Here is a 12362-nt window from a genome sequence, read left to right on the forward strand (position 1 = left end):
TCTTTGGCATAAAAAAAGAAAAAGAACAGCCCTAATTTCCTTTTACTTTTCATTCTCTTAGTAGGACACCAGCAATGCGAGTCCTTCCCTTGGATCTATAAATTGTTCTGAACCGTCAACATCGCGGGCATACTTAGAGATGTCAACAGCTTAACAACATTTGGTTTTCTATACCACCTAACAAGGCTGAATTAATGTTTACTGATATTAACTTGTTCGCCTAATCCGCTCAAATTCCATCTCTTAAGTTCTGCATTTTCGCAATAGTCGCCTAAGCTCCAGCTGCATGGTCAGAGCACGTTGATCAATCAATTTCAGGTTTTGGTATGTTGAGAGGAGAGACAATTAACAATTAGAATGGTAGTTACAAAGGCCAAAATATGGTCAACTGCCCAGCAATTGGTTTACCATTTAAGAAAGACTTCCACATGGGAAAGAAACAGATTTCACAAAATATATTATGCCAAGTTGCTAACCACGTGGTTTGAATTAATATATGCAACTGGGATCGCAGCTCGCAAGCTGCCCCATATTCTTTTAGTTCTTGCTCTGAAAAACTTGGCAAAACTGATAGTTATGAATTTTGTATTGAGCAGGTAGTTACATATATAGATGACACAAAATTCACGTTACAGCTTAACTACTGGGAAATGCACTTGTAAATACCAAGTCTATGACATGGACGAATTGAGCCAAGTCAGAAAACTATGAAGAGAAAAAAATTTACTGAAATCTGCATGAGATGGCAGAACGAAAAAGAAGAAGGGAGACTAGAATATCTTGGCAACATCTTTGATTAAACCCCTATTGGCCAACGCGAAACTTGTGAACTCCTCTTTGGAAATGAAGCCATCGCCATCAGTATCAATTTCATCCATCATACGCTTGACTTCGTCTCCTGTGACACAGCCCAGAGCCTTCAGGGCATCCCCAAGCTCCGCCGCAGAAATTTGTCCATCACCATTAGCATCAAAACGCTTGAAAATTTTCTCTCGGTCAGCCTGGTCCTGTGCATCATCAGCCATTTTGGTTGCGAGGGTGATTAGATTAGAATGACAAGTTGTTTGGCATCTAGAAAAATACCAGAATGCGGACATTTATAGAGTGGATATTGTACGGGAAGGATATGGCCATCCTTGTCTTTCGGGTTAGTATCGGTTTGGGAAGAAGCTTTCCAATCGGCTTCACCACTAAAAGCGCTCTGTTTCAGCGGTCTTACCGAAAATTTTTCTTCAGCTCTCGGGGAGACGGGATTTGCTGCCTCAAATTTGTTATTAACATAATTTTTTTGGTTTTGCTGCTGCTTCTTGACACGGAAGAGTACAATTCGTATGCGATGTGTCATCTACAGAAATGATATTGTTGAATTAGAATAATAAACTTTAATTTGTAGACGTTTACGGAAAATCTCTATAAATTTATACTCGATAAATTTACAGAAAAATCTTTATAAACTTCAATTGTAGACATTTAAATAATAGAAATGATATTGTTGAATTATAATAATAAAAATTAATTGTCAGCATTTACAAAAAAAAAATCCCTATAAATTTATACTCGATAAATTTGCAGAAAAATCTTTGTAAACTTGAATTGTAGACATTTAAATAATACTTTTCTCAATCCCAATTTGGGCTAATGAGCTAAATTAATAATTTTATTAAACTAGTAAGATAATAATTTTTTTGAAAGCCTTACATAACCTTTGATCCCATTCATATCATAAATTAATAATTCGCTAAAATTACATATCATATCTTAATATGAGCCTATTGTTATTTATTTTTTTTGAAACCCATTATTAGAATTATTTATAGTGTATGTGATGTGATGCTCTTTACTATACTCGCATAATAATTTAGCATGATTTAGTATTTGATGGATTTATGTGGTTTAGCATTTGATCAGTCATAGTTGATTTATGAACACTTTCGATACAGAAACCATAGTGAGATATGTAAGAAGGTTTTGTGTTTGCTTATTATAAGAAAACGTTTTTATCATTTATATATGTAATATTGTTAATTTGATTCATTGTATGCATTTAATGAAATAAATGTAGGCATCCATCATTTTGTATTTCTAAATCTTTTTTAACCTGACCTCAAAAAAAATGACATCAATTACGTGTCAGTTAAATTATATTGAAAACATTAATAGAGTTAAATTATACTTGCAAATCAAGTAGATAAAGATTATTTGTATTTCTTAAACTTTTTGCCTCCTTTTATTAATAATAGAATAATTCATATTTTTGTAAAATAAAATAAAACTTTAGTTAATTAAATAAATGTTTCTTTGAATTGTAAGTACCAATTTGTATGGTCCTAACCTTATTAATTTATAGAGGTTTTATTGGACTTCTAATGCCTACTTGGCTACGTCTTCGACAATTTTTGAAGTTCTGAAGATTTGTGCTGAAAGCGTATAAAAGCTCTTTATCTTTTGTCCATCTCAGGCTGGGGTCAAACAACGGGTTGACTTTTCCTGTTCTTGGTTAAAATTGAAGAAATCTTTTAATGAAGCTAATGCCACTTTTCACTTCCCATGACACAGCCCTGTGTAGTCAATCAGAACCAAGTACAAGTAAAATGTCAAGACTCAAAAAGATCAAAGGTATAACAGTCCATTCTCAAATGTTGTAACTGATATAACACTACTCAAGAGTTCAACTGAGAATAATATTCAGCAAGAACATGGAACCTTTTATTGCCAATCAAGACTTGTAATAAGACTAATACACCAGGCCCTGTTATTGTCGAAACCTGCCAAACTGGCAGCAATACATTGTACAAAATTTTCTATCAAATTGGAGCTGATCTGAACCTCCACTTCCATAACTACTAGATAGAAAAAACAGAGTTCATCTATACTTGAGAATTCTGGCCTACCTGGACTCAACAAATGTGCTCGTTCACAATTATGTGTGTGAAAGCAAATGGTGATGAGCCCTTACAAAAAGACAAAGACTGCTGAATGTGGTTAAACAGTTGCAGATAACATTAAATGACCAGCTACACTACAGCTTTAAGGAGGACATCCAGCACAGCTTCTCTGCTTGGCAAAGCAGGGATTGCACCTCTCTCTGTGACAGTCAAGGCACCACATGCATTAGCAAACCTGAGAGCATCTCTAAGTCGGGCCTCATCCTGTAAAAGGTTTCATAGTTTATCATCGCTTTCCAAAGCAGATAGAGATAAGGTAATTGAAGTATATATAAGAGATAAAGATACAAGATCATCTGAATCAGAACTGCTGTCAAATCAAGGTCAAGCATCGAGCTCTAGAAATGCTTAATTTCAATTGAAATTTATGAGAGAAACAACAAAAACAGCTTAAAGAATTTAGGTCCTCAACCATTATTTCCACCCTATAAAAGATGAAATCCCCTTATGTATGGGACAAGGCTAAAACCAAACAGACTTGGGATTTTGTAACTTTTTTCCTCAAAATTGCAGCTTTGTTCACTTCAAAAAGACGTTTTCAAGCCTTCTTAACTGTTGACATTTAACATCAATTTAATTATCATTTAAGGTATGTCATCAAGAAAAATGTTGAAGCGAGAAAAGATGGAAACTGAAAATCATAGACAATGTAAAGAAAAACAATTTTAAGACTATCAGCAGGAGAAGTGCCGTTCCTGAAAGATAATACCTCAAGCAGTGATATGTCAGTTGCTAGTTGTGATAAAGTTCCAGCCACAAAGGCATCTCCAGCACCTGTTGTGTCCACAGCTTCCACTTTCAAACCTTTAACTCTTCCATTGAACTCCTGTAGAAGTCAATCACCAAGAAGTGTTTGATTTACACCTATTCTTTAACAATAAACAATATCATGACTTGTAAGCCAACATTGGCATCGAAATTCAGAAAATTCTGAACATTTTTTTAACATGCACTTTTTGTGTTAGCAGCTTCTAAATTTGTAGTTCAAAGAAGAAACCATATCCTCAAATATGTAATAGCTATGCATCAAGTGCCCCTGATAACATTTAGGAAGAATAAAAGCATCCACAGGATAATGGTCTATGAAACATCATACAAAGAAAACACAAAGGATTTTATTGTCCTGTGAAATAGACATTTATGGTTCAAATCTTGAACTACAATCTAAAAAGTTCAGCAAGTTTAAGATCTTTAACTCCTGGAGTCTAGCGGTTTTAAGAATTTGAGAATAATAAATGATACTCCACAAATGCCTAATATTTTTCTTTTAAACTAGCATAGAATGTTTTTCAGACCTACTACATGCGCAGCTGGAAACACAGAAACAAGTAGGGAGGGATTGAAAAATTTACAAGCTTACCTTAGTGTAATATCTGCATCCTTCTGAGCCTTCAGTGACAAGGAGTAACTTGAGGTCAGGATGATACAATTTACGAACTACAGAATCATCATATGGATCTTCCCCTTGGGTCAGAAATGAAATCTCATTCTCATTTATCTGGTGATCAATGTCAACCCAAAAATGAAATAGATATCGACATTTTGAAATTGCAAAAAGACTGTTGTTTCAGCATGTACACCAACAGATAACACAGACTCTTGAAGATAATAAAATTAGAAGGAGGTATACCTTAATCACATCAGCAGTCTCCCATATGCTTAAGATCCCTTCTCTTGCACTTTCTGCAGATGGCCACAGTGGTAGCCTTAGATTTGGGTCATAAGACAAAATTGCCCCAGCATCCTTTGCAGCTTTTGCAGCTGCAAGGTGCGCTGATCTGCATGGTTCTGTAATCAAGCTTATAGAACCATAATGAAATATTTTTGCCTGTCATAGATAACAAGCAATGTCATGATTTAAGTTACCTATCAAAATAAATATCGGTAAATCAAAGCTGTAGGAGGTAACTATTTTCCAGAAACTGCAAATGCTACAACAAAAAGGGCTGCAAGCCTGCAAAAGACTTAAATAAGAAAGGATCTCTACAATCATGACATGGCAGAAACTATACAGTAACAGATGCAAAAGCGTGAAAATAGAGATGATGGACTAGCTAAACTTTTGGTGCTACTTACTTTTAAAAGTCAACAAACCACCAAGCCTTAGGTCATAATCATAAGTCAGATACTACATACACCAGTATCATGTATTGTGGAGATCATCTTTTTGGCCATAATTAGTTTGCTTCAACATCTCTACATAGATAGTAATGTATACCTTCCTAATTAAGTCAAGATCGAGCTCAGTCTCTTGAAGCAGCATATCAGCACTAGGATTGCGGTAAAACATGAATTCACGCTCCCCATCCTTTCTTAGGGTTACAAATGCCAAAGCAGTTCGAGCACCAGGATCAAAGCGCATCCCTTCATTATTGACATTGTTCTCCTTCAAAATATCAGCAAGCATGTATCCAAATTCATCTTCCCCAACCTGTGGATGGGTCATTAAAACATTGACCAGAAAAACAGAATTTTTCATGAGAACATGTAAATTTTTTGGAAGATTCCTTCAATACGTCAGTAGTAACATTATAAGTTCATAATTTTGAAGGTATATGATAATCAACAACGACTAACAGAGTACAGAGATGTCACACCTTCCCAATGAAAGCTGATGAACCACCAAGGCGAGCAATGCCAACAGCAACATTAGCAGGTGCACCACCAGGAGCCTTTTTGAATGCAGGTGCTTCAGCTAATGAGAGACCACTTGCAGTCGGGACAAAATCAATTAACAATTCCCCAAAGCAAACCACAAGGGACGACTCATCCTTTTCGGGTGCTCCATTATCAATTGGCAATGCTTTACCTAATGGAGTTGCAACTTAGGGGATTCAAAAAATAAGAACTACTAATTCTATATTCAATAGCATTAACCAAAGTTAGTTAAAAATAACTACTCAATCCAAGAAGGGCATTCGAACGGTTGATCTGATTAATTAAAAGACTAGATGATTCTAGTTCCTAGTAAATGACTATATATTGTCCCAATTAGTTTAAAAATTGGACATTGTAAAGGCAATGAGAAGAGGTTTAATCATCACACAACTTGTTTCTACTACCAACCTAAACCACCGGCTAAATGCTGAATCCAAGTTATCAACAGCTACGTAAGGTATTATTATTGATTAATCAATCTCTCCCTATTTAATCAGGTGTAGCAGCATGCAGGGCACCACACTAGAACTGTGATTCACATAATTCATGTGACTTTTTCTTAGTTTTGCCCTATTGATTGCCTTCCATAACGATAGTATCAAAGCACAAGTCTAGTGAAGGTGTTCTGCAAAATATGGAGAGCAAAATCGAGGAGGAAAAAAAACACTTAATTGAGTTGATCCTGCATAGCAAATTAAGTAATCGATTCCAGTGGGGAAAACAAAGCAATACCTTGAAGCTTAAATCGCGGAAGGGCAACCGGTGATGGTGAAGAAAAACCTGAAGCCTTAACAGTAAATGGGCGGAAAAATGAGGGAGCAGAGAGCTGCCGAAAGGCCCCAGAAGTTTGAGGATTGCAAGAAATGTTGTTGAAGCATAGAGCAGCAGAATGAAGAGCCATATATTCAAATAACGGAGAAAAGAAAAGAGGGCGCAAGGCAAAATTTTGAGTTGATCTCAAGAACTTGAGCTGAGCTGCAACAAATTAAATTACTGTAAGCGTTAAAATTGATGGCCCCTGAGGGAATATGGTGGTTTAGGCTTTGGATTAATCGATGTGAAATTGTTGTAAATTAAATACTAGCTAATAGGATAATTGTTTTGAATCTCGGAGCTGTCGGATTGAGTAGGTGCAATTTGGAGCTAGTTTTCTGAACATAAGAAGAGTGACAGAGGAGTGAATAATGAGGGAGGGAAGATCGGAGAAAGCGAAGATCGCTTAGGAGTTAGGAGTTAGTACCAATACTTTTTTTTTTTTTGTTCGAAACGATGATAAGTTGGAAGGAGTTAGGACTAATACGACGGTCTACTAGCTGTTATTCAATTTAACCGTTAACATAGAAAGTGGCAACAGGTTTTGGTTGTCTGTCCGATTGCCAAGTGGCTGCTATGGTGGGGCCTTTTCCAATGGACAACCAGTCAGCTCTAAGTCCTTCTGCGCCCTGTAATGCCTCCATCTGCCCGGCGGTCCCCACCACCCATCCCCTCCTCCTCCCTCGGGCCCAATAACCAACGTAAGACAATGAACTATATAGGTTAAAATAAAATTAGGAATAGGAGCGAAAGCGGGGGTAGACGGTGATAATAGATAAAAAAAAAAATTGTATAAAGTCAAATACGTCAAAGGCAAACTTAATGTACTCTAAGCCGTAGATCGTGTGAAGCATGAAACATTTTTTTTGAACAAACTATTTCTTTATTTGAAAGTCCTTATTTTGGGTTTTATGTCTAAATTTTAGATTTTTTTAGTAGTAAAAAATTGTTAATGTCTAAAACTACCGTAAAGTAACTTTAGCTGATCACCTTACTCTAATAGCTTCTTATAAGCATTTTTTTGCAAAATCTATAGTAAATGAGAATAAGCTCACAATAGCAAATTGTTTCTTTTGTTAATATAAAAAAGTTTATGGTGTAGTTAAAATTTGATTAATAGCTAAAATATCACATATTTTCAAATTATAACATGATGTTGTCCCCATATCCAATTTAATTAATTACAACGTGAGATTCCTATTTAAGCCCTAACCCCTATTTCAGACCAAATTAGCTTGATATGTAACCAGCATCTTCCCTGTAAGGGTTCGACTCAATTCAAACAGAATTAATCATAAACTGTACTACGAATGTATCCTAAAAAAAAAAAAACAACCATCACCGACATTTCTTCTAGCGGGTCACACTGAAAGTAGGATCCCAGATTGAGATCTTTACAAAGGAGACTTAGAGTTAGCCCAAGTCCAATTCTTCAGGTTTGGTCCACCATTGGTGATAGGCCGAAGCCTGAAGGTCACCTCTTTACTGTCTATTCTATCACGCCTCTAATACAAGCCTGGTTCTAAACTTCTGATAAGCCCAACCTCCAGCTCCCGTTTCTTCTCCGGTACCGGTCATCTTCCAATCGTCGTCCCGCAGGTCCATAGCGTGGAACCAATCTTCTCCAGCTCCTTCACGTATAACCAAAGCAGTTGGATATTTAATATATATATATACAAGCTAAGGCACTTAAAAAAAAAAAAAGAAGAAAAAATTGGCCTTAAGATTATGTTGATCGATTTATCCTGTCAAAGGTAACAATAAGACAATGAAGATTGCTACGTTGCGGGGTAATACTGGTGGATTTCTCCCTGGGCTTTCTACCGCTCCAGAATTCCTAAATTCCTAGCTCTGACGATGTGAGTTTGAACTTTTATTCTACTTCATGTTTGACGAATTACTACCTCTTTATTTTCATTGAAAGTTAGAGATTTTCTTGTTAAATGCATTGGAATTTAATGGGTTTCAAAAGGAAACAATACAACTGGTAAAGCCTGCAAAGGGAACTACCACTCTGGCTTTCATGTTCAGGTGCTAGCATGGGTAGATATCTGTCTATGTATGCTTGTACTAGTATTTCCATGCTGAGTTATGATCGTAATTATGATTGATTTGTGCACATTAAATGTTACCTTTTCAAATATTAGAGAAAGGTTTATGTTTTTTTCTCTGTTCCGTTATGTCTGTATTGTATGAATGGGAATTAAGCAATTGTTGAATAATGCTTCCAAATAGCCACGCACCAGTCTTTTTTTTTTTTTTTTCGGGCAATGATAACAATTATAATTGTATAACCTATTTTATCCTAATTTACAGAGGAGGAGGAGTTTAAGGAGGCATGTGTGTTAGGAACTAGTAGATATGTAGATCTGATTAGATCAAGAGGATGTTATAGCATCACCCTTGAATTTTTTTTTGCTGCAGGTGGAATTTGAACCGCCACCCACATTCCAAGAAGGGACTTGAGTCCCTCCCTAATGGCCATTGAGCCAAGCCAGTAGTTGCCACGCACCAGTCATTGATCATTTTTTTTTTCTAATTTTTCTCCCCCCGCCGGTGTTGGTTAGGGGTGGTTGGCCAGCGGCATCAATGCAGATGCAGTAAATGAATTTGTTGCGTTGAATTAACGTTACAAGTTATTGATTAGTCTACCTGATGCCAATGTGCAACTGTACGTCTTCAATGCAGATGCGACTTAATATTGCTACTTGTTTGAGATGACATCCAGTTGATTTTTGTTTTAAAACCAGAATTTTGTGAACTTTCATACGTTAGTAGTCTTGAGTTTTATGCTTACTGTGTTTCTCCATGTAGTATCTCGGCTGACCCAATGTTTGTAGTAGTTACTTATAGAATTACTACATACCCTTAGTGTTCTGTAAACATTCAATGTTCTAGAAATTTGGCTCCTTCGGCTGTTGTTGGCGGCTTAACTAAAGGAAAAAGAGATCCCACCCCAGAAATGGTTGGGGATGGGGTGCGAAGGAAGAAACGGGGAAATATGAAGTATGTATGTTTTGGGGCCAAACTTGTGTCCTGAGACCATATTAGCATGGTTATAAACTCCAACTTGAAGGTCTCTTATCATCCGGTCACATGCATGTTTACCATATATCTATTTGAAGTAGCTGTTTCTGCCTAACGTGACTCGTGCTGTTTCTGCCTTGTTTACCCTGCTAAAATCAGACGATAGTTACGCAGCATCAATTTCTGTCGAACAGCTTGCATTGGTCTTCGCGTTGTTTTTCTCAAGTCAACTCATACCGTAGCTGTGTAGTTGCTCATTTTATTTCTACAACTTGTTAATTGGCATATCCACTTGCCTATACCACAAAAGAGAGGCTGAGATAAGAATCAGATTACTTTACCGAAATCAAAGACGTTCGATGACATGATTCTTAATGTTGTATTTTAATTATCCTGTCTCTTATGGTTACTGAATCACGAAATACATCTCAGTGACATACTGGTTTAGACCATCACAATCTGTCGGGAAAATCATTGAAATCAATCCATACATGGTTGACACTATGGCTGGAGGTGATGCTGACTGCCAGTTGTGGCACAGGAACCTGGGAATTAAGGTGCTCCCCGGTTTGTACTAGTTTGACTTTCGTTCTTGTATTGTCATGGACAATCTAGCCGTTGGAAGATCATTGACTAGACTTGCAAATTTCAGTGCCTGTCTGCATGAGCCTGCAAATAGGAGAACGATATCTGTCGCCGGGGCATTGAAGTTGCTAGCCAGTTGTATTCCTGCCATGGCAAGGGATCGTCTGTTGGAACAATGATCGCTGGACGGTACACAAAGGCACTGTCATAAGGACTCTTTGCATAGTTTTATCCTGAATTCTACGTCTTATTGTAAGTAATTGGTCGTTCCTTGCAAGGTCCAGGCCTATACTGTGTGGACAGTGAAGGTGGATGGCTAATAGGAACTATATTTTCAGTTGGATCGGGATCACCATGTGCTTACGGTGTTTTGGATGGTGGGTCTGTTCTGCTCCAATCATCCTAATTCCTCTAGCATTGTTGGATTAGCTGACCATTCATTAGTGATTGCAATGTGAAAAGAGCAGTACTGTCTTATTGTGTTTTGTTCCAAGGAATTTTGTGCCTGTTTGGATGAATGCTTCAATCTCTGCTGTTAATTTGTTGTACCCTCTTTGCATTCTCATGCATGCTTCTCTGTGATCACATTTCAGGTACCGGTTTGATATGTCTCTTGAAGCAGCAGCTGGGCTGGCCAGACCCGCCGTTTACCATGCCACATTCAGAGATGGCGCCGGTGGTGATGGTGTCGGTGGTATGTTTGTATCTTCGCTCCATTTTTCTGCTTGTTAGTTGGTCTGGTTTGAGAACAGGGTTTCTGCTCTCGTTGGTTTATTGTGTAGGACCTAATGAATGGAAGAAGCTTTCTGGCGAGGCGATGATGTTGGAGAACTTCACCGCACATATTATCCTGTCGAGCAAACGTTAGTGGAGCGGGAAATGGATGAGGATTTAACGTCTTCAGATACTGAAAAGGGAAGAAGATTTACGTATGTAATTTAATTATTCACAAAACGGTCGAAAGAACAGCCAAAGTCGCCACTACATTCTTCCTCGCGAATTGACTTCGGTTACAGGAGTGGTTCCCGCTGTAGTGACCGCATCATTATTCTCTTGAAATACCACCCTTCTTTTTGGCAAATCGACAAATAAGTTAAAAAGAGTATCAGCTTGCCAAACGACAGAAAAGATAGAGTAGCTGTCTCGCGGAGGCCTAAATCCGAGTCAAGGAAGAATCGGGTCATCTTCAAATTCATACAGTAGTTATCACCGCTTTTAGGTTTCAGGTTACGAGTTTTAGATTGATAAATGTAACTTATAAAATACTGTGGATCTAAATCGGGTTTAATTCAAATTTATTTATTATTTTTAAATTTTTTAATATAATTATTATGACTATTAAGTTCTAAAGCTAATTTAGAATCAGTAACTTTACGTAAGTTAAGAATTTTTCAATAATGATATATCCAATTAGTTGAAAGCATATGAAAAATAGTAATCAAAAAACACGATCAAATATCCTCAATTTGCTCATAGTAAGATTTGTCCTTTTAAATCTTTTGACATAATTTTTTTATATTTAATATTTCTCATATATATTAATATATTTTGATACATAACTCATAAGTATAAAGTATTAGTATTATATATTTAGATATATAATCATATATACCAAATATATGAATCTATTAGATATAATTATATATATACATGCAAATTAAAAGGTTGGACCTATATTGGATTTAAATCTAATAAGGCTCAAATTCGACTTACATTTAATTCGGAACTAATATTTAGATTCAAACCTAATCCGGTTCAATAAAAGGTTAGACTCATCGGGTTTTTTTTGGGTCGAACTGATTCAATCCCATTAACCGTTCTGTATAGAACTTTAAAAAATTGTATATAATCTAAATGATCTTATCAGATAAGCTCATTAAATTATTGCAAAAGTAGCGCAGCTCCGTGTAGGAATTGGGTAGGAATTACAGATAATAACATTGGACGGGTCAAAAATATTGTAGTTGGCACATAATCGAAGCTAATGATCATTGAATTTAAAATAATTAATGGTATAGGATCATAGAATAATGAAGATCCAAACAGGAATTAAATATTCTCGAACCTTTCTGTCTATATCTGACATATGAAACTGGTCATCATGCGAAGCTGGGAGTATGTCCTCTAGCTAATTAAATGCTAATGGTAATAATTTGCATCCATGTGAAGTCCATTCTGCAAGAAGGCATGTTCCTGACTCGCTGATATTTCTTTTATTTGTGCTGCTTTCTAAAGCCCAAAGGTCATTAACCGTATTCACGCCACGACAGGTATCAATCGCAATCATCAACGGCCACAACATCACCGCCTTTCCGCCTTTCCGCCTTGCTTCCA

The 12362-nt window shown here is 36.6% G+C and overlaps 3 protein-coding genes across 5 annotated transcripts; 1 reads left to right on the forward strand and 2 right to left on the reverse strand.

Moving 5' to 3' along the window:
* Positions 1–733: 733 nt before the first annotated feature.
* On the reverse strand, positions 734–1086 carry LOC113753962 (polcalcin Bet v 4). The gene has a single exon (XM_027298245.1). It carries the CDS (start codon positions 1023–1025, stop codon positions 771–773), a length of 255 nt encoding a protein of 84 aa, XP_027154046.1. The 5' UTR covers positions 1026–1086; the 3' UTR covers positions 734–770.
* Positions 1087–2667: 1581 nt separating this feature from the next.
* Positions 2668–6873, reverse strand: LOC113761379 (probable fructokinase-6, chloroplastic). Of its 2 annotated transcripts, none has more exons than XM_027304340.1 (7): positions 6336–6873; positions 5543–5769; positions 5164–5376; positions 4576–4773; positions 4306–4443; positions 3655–3771; positions 2668–3149 (listed from the first exon to the last, which is right to left on the reverse strand). In XM_027304340.1, exons 1-7 carry the CDS (start codon positions 6502–6504, stop codon positions 3015–3017), a joined length of 1197 nt encoding a protein of 398 aa, XP_027160141.1. In that variant the 5' UTR covers positions 6505–6873; the 3' UTR covers positions 2668–3014. The 2 variants fall into 2 exon arrangements, with proteins under 2 accessions (XP_027160141.1, XP_027160142.1); XM_027304341.1 differs by having other exon boundaries at positions 5543–5754; positions 6336–6872.
* Positions 6874–9878: 3005 nt separating this feature from the next.
* On the forward strand, positions 9879–11244 carry LOC113763482 (proteasome subunit beta type-5-B-like). Of its 2 annotated transcripts, XM_027307310.1 has the most exons (4): positions 9879–10000; positions 10096–10405; positions 10622–10722; positions 10811–11244. In XM_027307310.1, exons 2-4 carry the CDS (start codon positions 10341–10343, stop codon positions 10894–10896), a joined length of 252 nt encoding a protein of 83 aa, XP_027163111.1. In that variant the 5' UTR covers positions 9879–10000; positions 10096–10340; the 3' UTR covers positions 10897–11244. The 2 variants fall into 2 exon arrangements, with proteins under 2 accessions (XP_027163111.1, XP_027163110.1); XM_027307309.1 differs by having other exon boundaries at positions 9879–10405.
* Positions 11245–12362: the final 1118 nt, after the last annotated feature.

This window comes from Coffea eugenioides, chromosome 2 (assembly GCF_003713205.1).
Source record: "Coffea eugenioides isolate CCC68of chromosome 2, Ceug_1.0, whole genome shotgun sequence".
Classification (NCBI taxonomy): domain Eukaryota; kingdom Viridiplantae; phylum Streptophyta; class Magnoliopsida; order Gentianales; family Rubiaceae; genus Coffea; species Coffea eugenioides.